The sequence below is a fragment of the Lagenorhynchus albirostris genome, chromosome 21, assembly GCF_949774975.1.
Source record: "Lagenorhynchus albirostris chromosome 21, mLagAlb1.1, whole genome shotgun sequence".
Classification (NCBI taxonomy): Eukaryota; Metazoa; Chordata; class Mammalia; order Artiodactyla; family Delphinidae; genus Lagenorhynchus; species Lagenorhynchus albirostris.
The window spans coordinates 17,555,442-17,575,376 of NC_083115.1; the positions used below are offsets into that span (position 1 = coordinate 17,555,442).

A 19,935-nucleotide genomic window follows, 5' to 3' on the forward strand; every position below is an offset into this window, starting at 1 on the left:
GCTGGAGCTGGCTTTTACAGCTTCCCAGAGCTAGTTGTGCACATCTCTTCCCAACTCAGCATTCCATGACATTCCATTGGTACCTTCAGATTGACCATGATAGGCATGTTACTACTGTAGACATTGGCAAACACTACAAATCAGGCTTTTTTATTTTCCTAGAGAGCCAGTTCACTAGCACACCATTAACTGTAATCAATCCACACTATAATCATAAGCTGCTAAATCAGTTAGTGAATTGACTCAAACATTGTGAAAATAAATTTGATGGAGAGAAGTGCAAAGAAAAAGAAGAAAAGAAAACAAAACTTATATTGTGTTTCCAAGTAAAATAATTATTGGGGGATCATCTCTGTTACTGCCCTCCCACATTAGAGAAGATAATTGAGAATTGGCTGTAGTTAAATTACAACTTATTATAATTCCTTATAGGTTACTACTGATGCCAGTGAAACATTGAATTGTTTATACTGTCAGTACTTCAGGATTTGAATTAGTTCAGAAAGAAAGCTTAGAAATCTATTTGTATTTCTTTGTTTCTCTTATATTTAAAATGTAAATATTGAGATAAAGCAGTTCTCTTTACATAATGTAGGTAAATTTGAGATTAGCCTCTCATATTCTTATTCCACAGCTATTTCTAACCATAAATTTTTTTCAGTGATAGTAAAACCATGTTATAATGAAAATTTGAATACCACAGCTGATACCACTTTCTAACCAAAATAATAGATAATAAATTCATAGTACATTATGTCTATCATGCAGCTATTGAATACAGTCTGAGTACCAGAACTACAAAAACTGTTTTGAGCTTTACAGATGCAATTTAAATTTTTTTCTTATCTGCTATAAACTTTACTAACCCTTAATAAGTTTCAGTAGGTTATTTAAAACCTTCCTAACAAATCAAGAGTTTGACGATTTCCTCCAGCCCATGAGTAGAGCTTGATAAGATTATTATCATATAGTAATCAATAAAAATATATTAAAAGAATTTCTTAAAACTCTTTAATAGCTTGATATATTTTTATTTTACGCAAGTTTTAAAATTTGTTTATTCCATTTTTGGTGAAATCATTTAAAATAATTTTTAATCAAAACAAAGTTAGATAATGTCCGCTCATGGGGTTCTTTTGTGGCTTTTTCTCGCTTTGTTAATGAAAACACCTGAATTCATTTTATTTTAACAATGAGCACAAGAATCAAAGGGATAAAGTCTCTATTTTTGTCTCAACTCTCCTGTGATTTAAGTTATATAACACTGTTAGGATACCAAGGACACTGGTATAGTTTTCAATGACTCCCAACAGTACTCTGTTTCACTGAATGGGGGGAAAAGGTTTTCACCATTTCCATTTTCTAATTCTTCTCTCTAATGTCAAACTGTTGTTTATGCCTCTGTGGGTCTGGATTATCTGGATAAGAGCAACCTAAGTCTAATAAGATTTTGATGATGAAAGACTGTAAATGAAGATTTGCTCTGCTCAATGGGCATGAGGAAAACTGGCCGAATGAGGTCATTATTTAAAACCTGTGTAAAGCAAAGCCACCTCATTTCAGTGTATTATGTCTCGAGGTAAGGAACATGACAACACTAGAGGAAGACATTCCATAATTATGTTATCAGGGCTCTCTAACTTTTGGTGTTCCTGTATCCTCTCATTTTAAGGCATTTTTTTAGATCTATATAACGTATATGTATAGTTCCAATAACACAAAAGAAGTAAGAGTATACCATGTAAAAATATTTTTTGCATTAAGCTCCAACATTATTTTCTGTCTTGTCTAGTCCTTTTACAACTTCTTGGAATATACTGATTTGTCAGAAATAAATAGTAATAGCTAACACTTATTGAACATTTACAATATGCCAGTTATAGTGCTGACTAACGTGAGTTTTCTAATCCTCACAACAACCCTTTAGGGTAAGTACTGTTGTTGTTCCTGAGGATAATTACATCCTCGGTGAGATTAACTTCCCCAAGGTCACCTAACTAACGAGGAAAAAAGTCAGAATTCAAACCAGAAATCTCACTCTTGAGTTCATCATCCTATTTGCTCACCACGCTACTGCTTATTTGTGAAGTAGCAACTTGTTCTAAAACCTTATCCCTGCTCCTCTTCTTGGTCACTTTGCCCCTCTTCCACATTCCATCACTCTAGCTTCCAGATGGATACCCCACTTCTTCATGCTGACCTCTGATTGGCTCGAGCCCCCACTATTATGGTCCGTTTAGGCATGCCTTCTCAAATATTTCCTCCCCCTACTAAATTAAGCTGTTCCTTGGATAATAAACTGATTAGATTTGATTATACATGATCACAAAAGAATGTCTATAATTAACAAGCTACCTTCACCCCCCACAAAGGTCTTAATGCTTTTGTCCAAAGCATCTTATGACTACCAATAAGAACATGTATATATTTCATTTACATTCATATCCTAACCTTATTCTGAAAATGGTTATTGTAGATAGGGTTTTTCCCATTTTACAGATAAGGAAGCTGACGATCAAAAACGGTCAGTGAACTCAGGTCTTCTGATTTTAAATCCTGTCCTCCTTCCGTTACATCAGTCTACCTTCTCAACTTAAAGCTACTGGTGGAAGTATAATAGTAGTGCCTTTTGAGCACTAGTCAAAAATTACACTAATTTGTCACATGGGGGCCTTGAAAGACTGGCACCACTAATATTCCTCAACACTCATAATAAGCTTGCTCAAGAAGATATATATGTGACACCTGGCTTCCTGGCTGTGTCTTTTTTCCCCAAGTGATCAGATCAAACCACTATCAGATCAAAGGAGTTGGTTATATTATAGGGAACTTCTTGGTTATTCCAGCTCCTGAGAATACTTGGAACTTGTCAGCAAACTCAAATAGGTAGTAGAGATCATCCAAACCAATTATTAGGAGGTTACATTCTAGAGATTATTTAGAAAAATCCAAACTAAATTACAAATATAGACTACATAGATGATTACTAAAGAATCTCAACAATTTTAGATAATTTAAAGTAGAAGATACCCTACATGTTTTAAAGAGTCTTTAAGAGAGACATGAGTAATCCATGTAGCAGAAAGATCACTTTAGAAAAATAGTTTCGTGGATTAAAAGAGGGCATGTTGGAGGGGAAAAAGCCTATCAGAAGATGTAGTTTTCTATAACTCCATTCTAGTCGTTACAAGAGAAGAAGAATATTTGGTCTAGGGAGAAGGGAAATAAAGACCCAACAAATGTTATGAAGGATAAAAATGGCTATCTTCATGAAAGATTGGGAAGGGGGCTATCAGGGATCAAAAGATTGCCAAATTTAGTGTTTGGAAGATGGGTAAGATGAGACTATATCAGGGAACATGGAAGACGACTGATGCTTTGAAGAGAAGTATATATTTTCTATTTCTTATGTTTTCTATGGAGTGGTATCATGATTCTGGTCAGGAAGTAATAGTTTCAAATATGTACCTTTAGATGGACATTTGCAGCTCTTTTTTAAATATAGAAAATGATATTATTTAACCTCTTACTTTTTCTTATATTTCCCAGGATAATACATGGGGAGAGGTTATAATCACTTGAATTTTATTATTTTTGTAACTGAGTTTATAAGATAGGTATGAGTTAATGGCCAAGTGAAGAAGGAAGGAAAGAGAAAGAAGGAAGGAAAGGGAATGGGATGGGAAGGAGGGAAGAAAAAGGAAACCTATAAAGCTACATTAAAAAGGGAAGATTTTCTCAGGCCATTAAATTTTATAAGGACTATAATTAAGCTATTTTAAGAATACATTTGTTGGAACTTGTTTATCAGGTTGAATGGGGAAGGGAAAATCCTCTGGAATTAATTTCTTATCCATTCAAAAAGTAATGTAAGACTTTTCTTTGGAAAAAATTGTAGATGATATAAATTCCAAGGTAATATTACTGTAGTTTCTATTTCAAAATACAGTGTCTTCTATTTAAAGTATCATGGATAAGAATACAATAGGGAAGAATCATGGTTCAAGGAAACTATTTTACGAAGCTTGAGGCCATTCTTTTGTCAGCCCTATCTGTTCAATAATCTGAGGAATTTACCTCTTTTGGACATCCTAAATGAATGAATTTTTCAGGTTGATTAGGAAAATCCAAAGTAAATTACTTAAATAAAAATAAAATATTTGATGATTACTAAAGGCTTTTAACTATTTTAGATCATTTAAACTATAGATACCCTATATGCACAATTTGAGGCTGAAGACTTCTTAATATAATCATAACTTTAAGTTTTTTGAAGATAAACATCAATTTCATCAGTATTTCTATTTTTGAATTTTGAACTTCTTTTTAACTGTAATGGCATGTATTAATACATCCTTCTGCTTTTCATTCTAATGTTAATGTATGTGTGTTCTTTGGGGGATATTGGGTATCTGTATTCTGTTTGGTTTTATTGCAGCTAACCTTTAAACTGTGATTTTTTTAAAGCGTGCTGATGACATTACAAACTTAGTAACAGATACTACACTTCTTGTACACTTTTTTGGAAAGAAAGGAAAAGCTGAGCTCAACTTTGAAGATTTTTATAGGTGAGCTTAATTTTTATATTTGTATTGAAAAATGTTAACATGCTAAAGTCAGGAAGGTCTTTAGGAATCATTTAGTGCAGTGACACTCACCTCTTTGCTGCTTTCATCTTAACTAAAGATACTCTAGAACAAATATCCACTCCTGTCAGTGCTTGTGTACCAGTAGTTCTATTGATAAATGTAACAGGAAGTCACTGAATGATGAAAAATATCCAGATATCTGGATTGATTATTTCCTATATATTCAGAAGAAAGAATATTACCAATTCCTCAGTCTCGATAAGCTGCAGTAATAATAATAAATAGACATGTATATAGTGTTTGCTGCAGTAAACACGAGGCAGGGCACATTAACTCCTTTAAGTCTCATCGCTACCCTGCAAGATATTCTTGTTATGCCCATTTTACAGATGAAGAAGCCAAAGTCCTGAGAGGCTAAGTACCATCTGTTACCATCACTCTTCGTTTATCTTATTCATTGTTTATGTATTTTTGTCATAGATTCATGGATAACCTCCAAACAGAAGTTCTAGAAATAGAATTCCTTTCCTACTCTAATGGGATGAATACTATCAGTGAAGAAGATTTTGCTCATATTCTTTTACGATACACAAATGTGGAAAATACATCAGTATTTTTGGAAAATGTGCGTTATAGTATACCTGAAGAAAAGGTATCTAATCCCTATTTTTATTTTGTTACATATGTTATTATCTTGTAATTATATAGGTCTGTAAAATATATTGTCCTTCTGTTAGTTCTTTTGCTCCTCTGTGGATTAATAGATTCTTTGGATATATTCCATCCTTCTTTCCTCTGTGTCTTAAGCGCTCTGGCTAAACTTTAAAATGGATTAATTTAAAATTCTGGGTTGGGACTTCCCTGGTGGCACAGTGGTTAAGAATCCGCCTGCCAATGCAGGGGACACGGGTTCAAGCCCTGGTCTGGGAGGATTCCACATACTGCGTAGCAACTGAGCCCATGCGCCACAACTACTGAGCCTGTGCTCTAGAGCCCATGAGCCACAACTACTGAAGCCTGCGTGCCTAGAGCCCGCGCTCCACAACAAGAGAAACCACCGCAGTGAGAAGCCCCCGTGCACTGCAACGAAGAGTAGCCCCCACTCACCACAACTAGAGAAAGCCCATGCACAGCAACAAAGACCCAACACAGCCAAAAATAAATAAATAATAAATTTTTTTAAAAATTTAAAAAATAATATAATTCTGGGTAGATATCCATATTTTTCTTAGACATGCTGAAAACCTTTAAGGTTATTAGCAGTTGTTTTATTCACATTATGGATATCACTTTTCAAGAGAATTCTGCTGAGCTATAAGCTTTGACTACTATGTAAACATCACCTCATATAAAACAGTTTATATTGACATCATTTCAGTCACACTTTATTCATTTCTATAATACCCTTAATAAAGGGTCATTAGAAGACGGCTGTTGACGAGTGAGTGATCTTATCAGTAGTTGAAGTGAGGTTTTTCAAAGAGTTTGGATGGCATGAATGGTTAAGAACCTGGGACAACTGATTGTCTATTTGTTTAGTAGCAAATGTTTTGTCAGCAATTCTGAGCAGTTGCATTATCTAGTGGTATTTGAGTGCATCACTGCAACCAAATAGAACTGGTGTTACAAGTACCCCTTCAAGCATGGGATGTTTTGGTTATATTGCCTTCTATTTGTGTTTGTAGAAGGATCAAGTTAATCTATCCAGGAAAAACTTGCAAACAGTTTGACTTTGTTTAAAGTGGATACACTGTGACGGTGCTAACAATTCTGCAGGTCCCCTACGGAATGAGGAAAAAAGGACTTGATGCATTTGACTGTTAGTTTATGTAATCACTTAGGGGTCTTTTATCTGTTTTACATGTTGAAGTAAATTTTTTCCAATTCATAGACACTTCCCTAAAAATAAATATCAGAAATTGTACTATTTTGTCAAGCTACGAGTGTATTATTTAGGGCCTTGAAGAATATGCTTTTTTTTCTTTTATCCACTGGAAACTTATAAAAATCTGAAATTCAAAAAAATCAATTCCAGGGTGAAGTGTTTAGGGAACTCTTTGTACTGTTTTTGCACCGATTTTTTACATTTAAAATTATTTCAAAATAAAAAGTTTGGGGGAGGGGAATTCCCTGCCAGGCCAGTGGTTAGGACTATGTGCTTTCACTGCCATGGCCCGAGTTCAATCCCTGGTCAGGGAACTAAGATCATGCAAGCCGTGTGGCACAGCCAAAAAATAAAAAATTTTCTTTTAAGTTAAATTCAGCTTCTCAAAACTTCTAATTGATAGAGGTATCTTAAATGTAACAAATCATTACAGTAAGAAAAGGAAAATACAGCAAGTGAACCAGCATTGATTCTCACTGATTTTTTTTTTGTGCATTATCTCATCAATCATTAGAACAACCTTCCAGATACTGATAAATTTATTTTAGAAAAGAGGAAGCTAAGGCTCTCAGGTACTTAAGATAGTTGCCCAAGGACTCAAACCCAAGACGCTAAGCCAGTGATATTCCTAACACACCCTACTTCTGTATTTACCATCTTTTCACCTGCCATCCTCTTCTCTCAAAAGAATAACAAGTAGTAGTACTTGAATAGCACTTTACATTTCTAAAATACTTTCATTTCCATTCATTTATCTAGCAGATATTAAACATCTGCTGTTTACTAGGCCTTATTGTAGCCACCGTGGATAAAGTGACAAGATAAGCAAAATCCTTCTCTCATGGAAACACTTCTTCGTGGAGAGATACAATAAACAAGTAAAGGAAAAATAGTAAATGATATCTTTTCAGATAATGATAAATATTATGAAGAGGACTAGAAAAGAAGATAGACAATCAAGGTAGCTTTTGAGAAAAGGCTGTGAGGAATGACCTGTGCCAAGATCTGGATGAAGAACCTTCCAGGCAGAGGAAACAGCAAATACTAAGGGCCTGGGGACAGAAAAAGCTTCTTTTATCTGAGAAATTGCCAAAACGGTAAAGTCGGTGAAGGGGAAATAGTAGGAGATCGAGGAGAGATAGATTAGGGGTCAGGTCTCAGAGGATCGTGTAGGCCAAAATAAGACGCTTAGATTTTATTCTAACAGTGATTCTAAGAGTGATGGTAAGCTACTATAGTATTTAAACTTTAAAGCAGTGGTAAGTAAACTACCTCCTTCCTATTTTTGTAAATAAAGTTTTATTGGAACATAGCCACGCTCATTCTTTAATGGATTGTCTCTGGCTCCTTTTGAGCTATAACAGTAGAGTTGAGTAGTTGCAACATGCACCATATAACCTGAAAAAATTAAAATATTTATTCTCTGACCCTTTATAGAAAAAGTTTGCCAATCTTGTTTTAGAACATAGGTGTCATGTTTGTTCATTCAACAAGTATTCATTCAGTGAGTATTTGCTGTCTACTATGACACTCAAATCTGATCTAACTCATGAGCCAGATATGACCTGATTCATGTCTCAAAAGATCATTGTGGCTGGTGTATACAGAATAGACTTCAGTTGGCCCAGGTTTGAAAGAAGAAGGCAAGTTAGAATGTTGTTATAATAGGAGTATAGGTAAGAGATGAGCATGGTTTGGACCAGGGTGAAACTAGGGAAAAGTGGTCAGATATTGGATCATTTGAAAAGTAGAGCTGATAGAACATGTTGCTGGATTAGACTGCAATATGATGGAACAAGAATCATGAAGAACTCCTAGGTTTTGGCCTGAACCACATGGTGAAACAGTGCCATTTATTGAGCTAAGCAAGACTACAAGCTTGGGATTAGGAAAGAATCAATGGTTTTATTTTGGACAAGTTAAATTTGAGATTCCTATGAGGTATCCACTTGAAGAAATTCTGCAGGCAGTTGGATGTGTGACTCTAGCATTCAGGGGTGCAATGAGGACTACTTTTGGTGTATAGACTTCAAATGGTGTCTCCAGTTTAAACGTCTCCCCCGAATTTCAGTCTTGTACTTCATACCGCCTACTCAGCATCTCCAGTAGTATCCAGTAGACATCTCAGGCTTAATGTTGCAAAACTAAACTCCTGAGCATCCCCCCCAAATCTTGCTCCATGCGCCATCTTCCCTGCTTGAATTAATGGAAACTCCATTCTTCCTAGTCGTTCTAGCCCAAAATTTTTGGACCTCTCCCTCTCATTCTGCGTACGATCCACCACAGATCCTCCTGGCACTGCTTCTGTCAGCATTTGATCACTCCTTGCCACCTGCACTGCTACTACCCAGGTCAGTTGCCTCCTAAGTCACCTCTCTGCCTCCAGCTTTGCCTCCCTGCCATCCGCTCCCCATTCAGCATTTAAGGAAGCGCTTTATACCATGATTCAGATCTTATCATAGTCACGCCCCATTTTTCTCCTTACAGTGGCCTCCAAGGCCTACACAGGCTGCTCCCTCATTACCTCGGACCTCACTTCCTGCCATTCTCCCCTGTCCTCGCTCTGCTCCAGCCACACTGGCTACTTTACTGTTTCTCAAATACCAGGCAGTCTGCTGTCTCAGGGGTTTTGTGTGGGTTCTTTTCTCTGCCCAGAATGCTCTTCTCTTAGATATGCTGTGTATATCGCTCACTATGTTATTTCTCAATGAGGCCTACCCTTCCAATCTAATATATAAAGACTCACCTATTATATAAATAATATGTAACATGCTATGTAAGTAATAATCTAGTAGATAAATTATAACCCTTTCCCTTGGCATTCCCTATTCCTTCTTCCCTTAATCTGTTTTTATTTCCATAGTGTTATTGTCTTCTAACATACCATATAATTTACTTTTTATTTTTCATTGTTTATCTGGATAAATAATAGTATTGATATTTACTTATTTTTATTATTTGTTGTCTGTCTCCCCTAACTAGAACATAAACTCCAGGAAGGCTAGTGTTTTTATCTTTTTTATTCACTCGTATATCTGCAGCACCTAGAGCCCCTGTCAAATGAATTGATGGATAATATTTAAAGATGTGGAACTTAAAGCTTTTCTGTTTTTGTGAATTTTATCTACATATATATTCACTTATATGAAATGGTAGATATATACAAAGTTATTTGTTATAGCATTGTAGCAAAAGATTGGAAACTACCTGCCTCTTTCAGTAACATACTGGTTAAATACCAGAAACTACCTCTTGCAGTAAGTTACTGGTTAAATAAATTATGATGTAACTATAAAATGGGAAAAGGTGCAGCTGGAAAAAGACTAAGAAAGGTCTTTATGTACTAATATAGAATGATCTCCAAGATGCAGTAAATGAAAAAGAACACAACTTAGAACATTGTGTATAGTATACTACCATTTGTTTAAAAAGATAGCCTATGCTAATTCTAGAAGGACCCACAGAACTAAAAACATTGGTTCCTCCAAGGAAAGGAACTACATGGCTAGGTGACAAGGGTGGGAGAAAGGGAGATTTTGTGTTGTATATTCTTTTGTGCCTTTTGAATTTTGAACAGGTGAATATATTGCCATATAACTAACTTAAAAAATGTTAAATACCATGGGACCAGGTGAACTTATCTAGGAGAGAATGTAGATAGAGACTGTAGAAGGGAAGGGAAGAGGGCTTATCATAACCACGTAATGTAAATATTAACAAGAAAGTAATAAAATTACCATTATTAAGCTTTGAGGACACTGATGTTCAGAAAGATTTAAGAGACTTACCTTATTAGGTCATTCAGCCAGTAAATTTCAGAGTTTGAATTTTCTGCTTTTTTCACAATGGTACACTTCCCTCAATCTTTCAGAGTTGTTTATATATTTGTAAAAGTTATTATGTATTTGCTATTTAGATCAGTTACTGATCTAAATAGCACACTTAATTTATGATATGAGTATGAATTTTGTGTTGAGAATAAACATAGTTTATATTCCTGAGGTCCTCTTAAGCGCATGTTTTCTAAATGGTCGTTTTAGTTTGGATGATAATTTGTGTTGATGATTTTTTTGGCTTTTTCAATTTAAATCTTTTCCTCATTCTAGTCTTTTGATTTTTTCAAATTTTACCGAGGTAAAAATCATGTAACATAAAATTAACCATTTTAAGCTGAACAATTCAGTGTCATTTAGTATATACACATGTTGTACAACCACTATCTCTGTCTATTTCCAAAACATTTTCATTACACCAGAAGTAAACCCTGTACCTATTAAGTGTTTTCCCCCAGCCTCTGGTAACCATCAGTCTGCTTTTTCTCTCAGTGGATACCATTCTGGCTATTTCATATAAAAAGAATCAGGCAGTATGTGACTTACCATGTTTGGCTTCTTTCATAATGTTTTTGAGGTTCATCCACATTGTAGCATCTATCAGTACTTCATTCCTTGTTATGGCTGAATAACGTTCCATTGTAGGTATATACCACTATTTGTTTATCCAGTCATCTGCCCATAGCCATGTGAGCTTTTCCCACCCTTTGGGTATTGTGAATAATGCTGCTATGAATATGTGTGTACATGTATTTTTTTGTTTAAATACCAGTTTTCAGTTCTTTTGGGTATATACCTAGAGTGGAATTGCTATATATATAAATTATAGCCATCCTAGTGAGTATGAAGTGTTATCTATGTAATCACCTTTACCTTTACCTTAACCAGAACTCTTTATTTCTTTATATAGCTTTGAGTTGCTGTCTAGTTTCTTGTCTTTTCAGCCTGAGGGACTTCCTTTAGCATTTCTTGTAGGACGGGTCTGCTAGTAATGAATTCCCTTAGCTTTTGTTTATCTGAGAATGTCTTAATTTCTTCATTTTTGAAGGATACTTTTGCCACATACAGAATTCTTGGTTGACAGGTTTTTTTCTTTCAGCACTTGAAGTATCCCACTCACTTCTTGCCTCTGTGAGTTCTGATGAGAAATCAGCTGCTAATCTTATTGGGGATCTTCTATGTGAAGAGCTGCTTCTCCTCTGCTGCTTTCAAGTATCTCTGGCTCTGGCTTTTGACACTTTGAACTGGGGATCTTCTATGTGAAGAGCTGCTTCTCCTCTGCTGCTTTCAAGTATCTCTGGCTCTGGCTTTTGACACTTTGAATATGTGTCTTGGTGTGGGCGTTTTTTAGTTTATCCTACTTGGATTTCATTGAGCTTCTCAGATGTGTAGACTCCCGTCTTCCCTCAAATTTGGTGTTTTCAACCATTATTTCTTTAAATATTCTTTCGACTCCTTTCTCTCTTTTCCTTCTGGAAGTCCCATAACGTATGTATGAACTTGATGGTGTCCCCAGGACCCTTAGGCTCTGTTCACTTTTCTTTTTTATTTTTTTCCTGCGGTACATGGGCCTCTCACTGTTGTGGCCTCTCCCATTGCGGAGCACAGGCTCTGGACGCGCAGGCTCAGCGGCCATGGCTCACGGGCCCAGCCGCTCCGCGGCATGTGGGATCTTCCCAGACCAGGGCACAAACCTGTGTCCCCTGCATCGGCAGGCGGACTCTCAACCACTGCGCCACCAGGGAAGCCCTGTTCACTTTTCTTCATTCTTGTTTCTTTCTGTGCCTCAGACTGAATAATTTCAATTGTCCTCTCTTTAATTTCGTAGATTCTTTCTTCTGTCTGCCCACATCTATTGTTGAACTTCTCTAGTCAGCTTTTCATTTCAGCTATTGTACTTTTAAGCTCCAGAATTTTCATTTGGTTCCTTTTACACTTTCTGTCTCTTTATTGATATTCTCATTTTGTTCATACATGGTTTTCCTGATTCCCTTTAGTTCTTTGTCCATGGTTTCCTTTAGCTCTTTAAGCGTATTTACAACAATTAATTTAAAATCGTTTTTTCTTTGGTCCAATGTCTTGGCTTCTTTAGGGATGGCTTCTGTTGATTCTTTTTTTTCCTTCTTGTGAATGGGCCATATTTTCCTGATTCTTTGTATGCACTGTAATTTTGTGCTAAAAACTAGCCATTTTGAATATTATATGGTAACTCTGGAAATCACATTCTCCCCTACAGTTGTCCATTTGCAAAATAGCTTGGATAAGTCACTAAACAAACAGAAAAGACTGTATTCCTTGTCGTGTGCAGTCACTTAAGACTCTGTTCCTTTATCTTAGGGGTTAGCCAGAGAACTGACAGAGATTTCCTTAAATGCCTGAAGCCAAGAAGAAAAAAATATAGTACTGTCCCAGTCTTTGCAGTTAAGCTGTGAGCTGGAGCACTCCTTCAACACTACGCCAGGCTACCTAAGCCCCTTTATTTACCTTCACCTCCTGCTTTCACAGAGCTCACATATCTGCCAGAGGTGGTAACCTAGGGTCCTCTCAGGTCTGTTAAAGCATGTGTCAGTTCCTGGGCATGTCCAATTTCCCAAGTATATGCAATAGCGCTGTGAGCCCCTATTCTCCCAGTAACCATTCTCTTCAGCCTCCTCCTTCCCAGGCTTTTGGATTCTGTCTGCCACTTGTCTCCTCTGTCGTCCCTTGCCCCAGGCTGGCATAGAGTGTGTATGTCTTTAAATGTTTTAATAGATGTCACTGTCACCAGGAAAGCCATTCTAGTCCAAGGGGAAAAGGGTGAAACAAAAGTTAGCCTCTGTGCTGGTCCTTCCGGGAATCACCAGACAGGTCAAATCACATATCATGACAATTTGAGAACAAGGCACCCTTACTGAAAATCAGTTGACCATAGATATTTGGGTTTATTTCTGGACTCTCAGTATATATGTATTTTTGATACTTTAAAGTTGTCAGATATTATCATCACTTTATTTTTGTTACAATGTAAGCTACTTCTTTTTACTCCACTTCTAACGATTAGGACACACTCCATTCAAGTCCCAGTGGTTCATTACAGAAGTGATTCTGGGAATAAGAATGGGGAAGGAGAAGAAATGGCCATACCCCTGTCTCTCTGCCACTTCCCCAGACTGTCTGTCCCTCACTTCTGTTAAGAATGGATTGCTTTAAATAATCGCCATCAAAATGAATGCCCTGTTTTTCAATTTACAAACACAAAGAGTTTAATCTGTACAAAACAATTACTGTATGGTTTTGAATTTGCCCTGTCTTTCCAAACATGAGATCCCCATTTTGAAAAATCCAAAGGTTCAGATGGAGAACATTGTATTCTGTCATTCTTTGATTTCCTTTTAATTTTAAGCTCCCTAAAAGTATTGACATTTTTGTTTACACTTTGTTTTAAAATATCCCATCCTCTTGTTTTTCACTTTTACCAGCATTAACCTGTCACCCTGACACAGAGATTGTTGCTGGGACAGCTGATCCAGCACAAACTGATACAGAACCAGAGCAGTGGCCAGTTTCCCTGGCAACAAGCTCTTCACATCAAGACAAACCCCTTCTGGCTCAGTCTCCCTAATTGAGTCAAACAGTCCTGTCAGGAAAACATGGCAGGGGGGATCAGATCACAAAGCAGAATCCAGAGTTGGAATGGCCATAAATGAATGTAAGGAAAGAGAAAAAGAAAAAGTGAAGAGAAATGACAGTGATGATTCTCCTTGAAAGTAAAGAGGGGTGATAATTGAAGTGGAACTAATGTGTATTAAAATTTGGTATTATTATTTCAATAACAAATTGATAATATTATTTTGATAATAAATCACTTAATCAGTAGCTGGCTTATATGAAAATAAACTCTCTGGTTCTTTGCCCAGCTTTCCAGTGCCACCTCCTTAGCTTCCCTTCCCCTGCTACCCCAGTAGTAAGGTCAGAATTTGTGACGCCTAAGCTCTCAGCCCTCTGCTTGTTCTCTGTTTACTTTGTCTCTCAGTTTTGTTCATCTTGCTGAGGGGAACACATCAAGCAAATGCAGCCCTTTGTATGCAAATTCGTATTATCAGAAATACATTGTGCTTATTTCAAGTAACTTTCCTGTTTAATTGAAGTTATAGCAGTGGCAATAAACATTGTGCTTATTTCAAGTCACTTTCCTGTTTAATTGAAGTTATAGCAGTGGCAATAATTTCAATTTATGTAAATGAAATTCCAGAGTCCTTTCCATGACCCTACCGGAAGCCCTGTGTTGGGCCTCCCAGAGCTCTGCTACAGTCATTGTACTTCCTCCTGTTATTCTGGCAGCCTTATCATGGCAGGAACAAGTAAAAATACACGACTGTTGGCTTATTAGACATATTTATTTTGCATTGTCATTATAAAGACATTAATGACCTAATGCTGAAATATATTTAAGGAGAAATACATGTACAGGAGAAACTGGGTTTTTTTTTGTTGTTTTTCTTGTTTTTTTTTTTTTTGCGGTGCGTGGGCCTCTCACTGTTGTGGCCTCTCCCGCTGCGGAGCACAGGCTCTGGACGCGCAGGCTCAGCGGCCATGGCTCACGGGCCCAGCCGCTCCGCGGCATGTGGGATCTTCCCCGACTGGGGCACGAACCTGTGTCCCCTGCATCGGCAGGCGGACTCTCAACCACTGTGCCACCAGGGAAGCCCGAGAAACTGTTTTTAGAGGTTTTTTTTTCTTCTTCTTTTTTCTTAATGATCATACTTACTTTTAAAGTTTAAGAAATTCAGGCCTGAAGTGAGAATTTCCAAAAATGGAAACTTTTAAATTTGTTTATTGTAGCATTTTTCTTTAACTTTGTGCTGATATGACAGTGTTTTAAAAATATTTTCACCTATCATTGCTAATAGTAGCAACATTACCCAGTGGAAAAAATTTGAGTGACTTTTACATTTCATTTGGAGAAAGAAGGTTTCAGAAGGTACCCTGGAAATATATACTTACAAGATATATTGCTGATGCTCAGTCTACTTATTTCTAGTAAGCGTAGATATTTATTTAAATCAATTTGACAATGCTAAATATATTTACATATATTTTCCCAATATAGGGCATTACATTTGATGAATTCAGGTCATTTTTCCAGTTTTTGAACAACCTAGAAGACTTTGCAATAGCCTTGAATATGTATAATTTTGCAAGTCGCGCTATAGGGCAAGGTAAGTAACAAACTTTCAAAAACTAAAAGCAAACCATATTCCTACATTGCTTCTGGTGACTTTGACAACAAATTAACTAGATATATCATATTAGCCATCAATTTGCCTGAAGGTTTGGTGTATACTTCAACAGGAAATTTGTTTTCCCTAAGCTAAATTTAGGAAAATATGCTACTATTTTGTATTAAATTTATGATTGCCCTTCACTGCATATTATGGGAAAAGCTAATGATGTTTGTAAAGGTTTAAAGAGGAAGAAACCTCATGGCTGCTTGGTAACCTTGAGGAGATATGTGTCTCCCTGTAGAAGAGCCAGCTGGCCATGCCGCAAACATCATCACAGGGTGATATTCATATTATTTGTTTGTCTTACTGACTTTACCCACACTCTCTGCTGGCTCAGAAACCTGAATTTTGTCAACAGAGCCACCTCTTAGCCATGGACTTACATTAGCCAAGTTTTAAGAACGATATATAAAAATGACAGTCAATTTTGCTTGATTTACCAAAAAATACAACTGCCATAGAATTCTGAATGCTGTAGTCCTCAGGACCAGCTCATTCTTTCCCTGTAGGTAGACTAACAAGTCAAGTCCTTTTCCCAGCATTCTGTAGCTATGACCCACCTTCCCTTCCCTCGTGGCCATATTGTTTTTAAATATTCTTGCCATATGAGGACTTTCTGGTTATGTCTTTATGGTGATTTTACCCGTGTCTGCCATAATCTAATAAGTGCTAATCCCCCAGTTCAATCTCAGAGGACAGTCTGGTTATTTTATTACCAAGTTCTAGGGACAAGGCAAACCGGAGCCTCTAAGTGCTAATAATTCTCTTTCCCCAAAACACAGATAGTGAATCCCTCACATAGCTTCATTCACTTACTCGTTGAGGAAGAGAAACCTAAAAACTGAAAAGTTTTCATATTTCACCCTTTGACTGGTCTAGGTATTCAAATAAGGCATCTTCTTAACACATTTTAGTGTTTTAAAACCAAAACCTTTGGGAGCCCTGCCTTAATAGACCAATGTTTTACTGCCATGGTAAACCTACTAATCAACTTTAAAAAGAGAAAAAGTCAGTATCTGCTTAGCTGGTTCAGAATGGAAAGTTGCTCTTTTACTTTGTGGAACTGAATGAAACGAAATGAAAAAAATCACTCTTGCAGGTGCTAGGAATACATCTGTCTCTTTTTTTTTTTTTCTGTTGCCACTTCTAGCACGTTAATTCACGTTATCACTCCTAGAAAGAGCTATTGCTGTAGCCACTGCAGTGGTATTCCTGCCATTATCCACTCTCCTCTCTGGCGTTTCCTGGACAACTCACAGAATAATCTTCCTAAAACAGATTAACCCTGACACACCTGCTATGGAAAATTCTTCAGTTCCCCAATTGCCTGTTGAAGATCGTACAGGTTCCTCACCTCAAAGTCCCCCTGCAGAGCTTCCCCAGCTCCTGGGTGTCCAGGCTGCTCATTTTCTGAACATGCCTTGTGCTCCTGTGCCCTGCCCCACCTTTGTTCTTTCATGTCATCATCTGCCATTTCCTCTCATCTCTACAAGCTGAAATCCTTTATCCTTCAGGGCTGAACTCAGATACAAAGCGGCAGCCTTCCCTAATCGCTGTCTTCTCTCTCTTTTCCCTACTCCACGCTACCCCACAAGTAACCACTCATTTCCAAATTCTCATAGCGCTTTGTTGCTGCTTTTTGTGTGGTCCTGTGTAATGATTATTTGGGCAGGTGTGTCATCTCCCATCTGAACTGTAAGTTTCTTGAGAACTTATTCACCTTAATAACCTCTAAAGTATCTGTGGTTGATAGTAGGCCCTTTTAATTAAAACCGCAAAAAATTTTATGTTCCCTAAAAAGATGGCATGATTAATGAAAAGTGCTATGTTACATAAGATCATGACCCATGTTTAGAAAAAAAACCTTTTATAACCTTGCTAGTAATTAACACATATTATAAAAATAATGTTAATGGTTTACTCCTTTTCTGTGTCATTTATCTAGATGAATTTAAACGTGCCGTCTATGTAGCCACTGGCCTCAGACTTTCACCACATTTAGTGAACACAGTCTTTAAGATTTTTGATGTTGACAAAGATGATCAATTAAGCTATAAAGAATTCATTGGAATTATGAAAGACAGACTCCATAGAGGATTCCGGGTAAACCTATAAATTTCAACCCTATTGCTATCCTTTTTAAAAACTGAAAGAAAAAAATCCATCTAAGTTTCAGAAACAATTTATGTAAGTTTTTAAGGATATAAACAGGAAATGTTATATTTGAAAAGAAAAAACATAAGGCCCTACCTATTTTCAAAAACAATTTGAAGAGATAAAAGGTGATGCTTTTTTAAATATAAAATCAGTGTGAATTTTAATAACTTATTTTCATATTCAATTAGTTTAATGTCTTCATCCCAGTTTGTGGGGGGGAAATGTTGCCAAATATTTTGATTCAGTCTGCACACTGGCTGTTTAAGACTTGCTAGTATACAAAGAAATATCACTATTTCTCATTTTATATGATGCAGATTTCCACTAGGCAACGTGAGGTTCTTAAGTCACTGCATATTCAGTACTTTTTATATGGAAAATGAGGTAAAAAATGTTTTTTTGTCTGTTGAACTGTTCTTTCCTTTTAACATCTTATACTGCAAAATAATTACAAGAAATTCAGTGATTTTTCTCAGAAGTATGTTTTAAAGAATGAAATGTAGCATAAATCAATAAATGTTTACACATTTAATGTATTTGGATGTGCCACAAATGGAAAAAGAAAAAAAAATATGATTAACAGCTAGAATATTCAGTCTTCCCTCTTTGGTAACAGTACCCCTGAGCATTATACATTTAAAAAGAAAAAATATATATATGTACCAAAAAATCAAGATTCATCTGAGACAATGTTTTTAAAGATTTTTAATGGATTCTTAAAATCCCAACTGTCTTGGTAAAGATACCGTGTACTTAACTGCCACCTAGTGGTTAGTTATTAACATTTGCGGTGATGGCACAAATGCCTAAAAGGGCATGCGTTGAAAATCATTTTTTTCCTCAAATATTTTAGAATAGCAAGATCAAACTAAAATATTGGGTTGGCCAAAAAGTTCGTTCAGGTTTTTTGTAAGATGTTACGAAAGACACGAACGAACTTTTTGGCCACCCCAATATAAAACTATGCTATAAACCCTTGACACTGTATTTCTCTCTTAGATTTTATGTATTTTTATTTTTGCCTTATTTATTGAATATCTGTGACCCCATAACATTTTATTTACATTTGCACACTCTTAATCCTCTGTTCCACAGGGTTATAAAACAGTTCAGAATTATCCCACTTTCAAATCCTGTCTGAAGAAGGAACTTCATAGCAGATAAGTATGTTAGCACCTGTTTGTCTAAATTTGTTCAGTAACAGTAAAAGAAGGGTCGTAATTTATTCTTCTCTTACAACATTTAGGTAATAGCTGAAAGAAATAGAATTATAATTTATTTTTAATGTTTAGGTCACTAATTCAAGTTAAGAATTAGTCTTTTAATGATTTCATTTTACACCATACAATTCAGTTTAAGAATAGTTATTATAACAAAGCATTAGTTTGCCACTGTTAAGTTGTGATCTAAAAATGAACTGGAATAAATACTCATCTGACTGGAATTCTCATGAATGTTGTGACTGAAAATTTTTCTGCTTAACCTGTAGTTTTGTATCTGAGCAGATACAATATAATGAATCCAGATTGCATTTTTATAATCTAGGATTACTAGCATCTAAGGGATATTTGTAACTGTTTTTTAGGATCATGATTCCAAACATCTGCTACAATAATAGCAACTAAATTTTTTTAGAGTTATTTTGGGTGCCTGGCACTATACTAGGTGTTCTTCTACATGTAGTATTTCATTTAATCCTTACAGATAGATATCCCATTTAACAGCAGAGAAAATAGAGACTTGGTGAGTCACTTACCCAATATAACTTGCTAGTAAGTTGCAAACCAGGATTTGAGCAATTTGAGCTTCATTCTGTGTGATGACAAAACCATCTTAGTTATTATTTACTACACCATCACCATGGAATGAAATAGTTGAGGAAGATACGGGAGATTTGTTCAGTTTGTATCAACCCAAATAAATATCTCAGACTTGTTGCTGACCTCCAAAATGAGAGATTTGTTTTTCCTTTTTTCTTTTTGTTTTTCTTTTAAAAGTCAACTATAGCTATAAAATTTTGGATGATTGTGGGTTCTGATTAGGTCTCTGCAGTGAAACTTTCATTCATTTACATGCTTGCAAATACCTATTTTTTTCAAGATTAAAACATTTATATTTGTCTAGAGTGGCATTACCAAAGTGGTACATATGCATAGGATGTCAATGTATATTAGTTAAAAGACCAAAAGCTGTTTAGAAATAAGTAT

At 36.1% G+C, this 19,935-nt stretch overlaps 1 protein-coding gene across 3 annotated transcripts in view; it reads left to right on the forward strand.

Moving 5' to 3' along the window:
* MICU3 (mitochondrial calcium uptake family member 3) overlaps nt 1-19,935 on the forward strand; it is a 94,124-nt gene that overhangs the window by 71,197 nt on the left and 2,992 nt on the right. For 2 of the 3 annotated variants that reach the window (XM_060136490.1, XM_060136489.1), the window contains exons 10-14: nt 4,468-4,568; nt 5,070-5,241; nt 15,397-15,505; nt 17,517-17,674; nt 18,824-18,892. In XM_060136490.1, the coding sequence (XP_059992473.1) occupies nt 4,468-4,568; nt 5,070-5,241; nt 15,397-15,505; nt 17,517-17,674; nt 18,824-18,892 (609 nt within the window). Of the gene's footprint in view, nt 1-4,467; nt 4,569-5,069; nt 5,242-15,396; nt 15,506-17,516; nt 17,675-18,045; nt 18,113-18,823; nt 18,893-19,935 lie in introns of all 3 variants that reach the window. The other variant, XR_009538265.1, reaches the window with a different exon arrangement.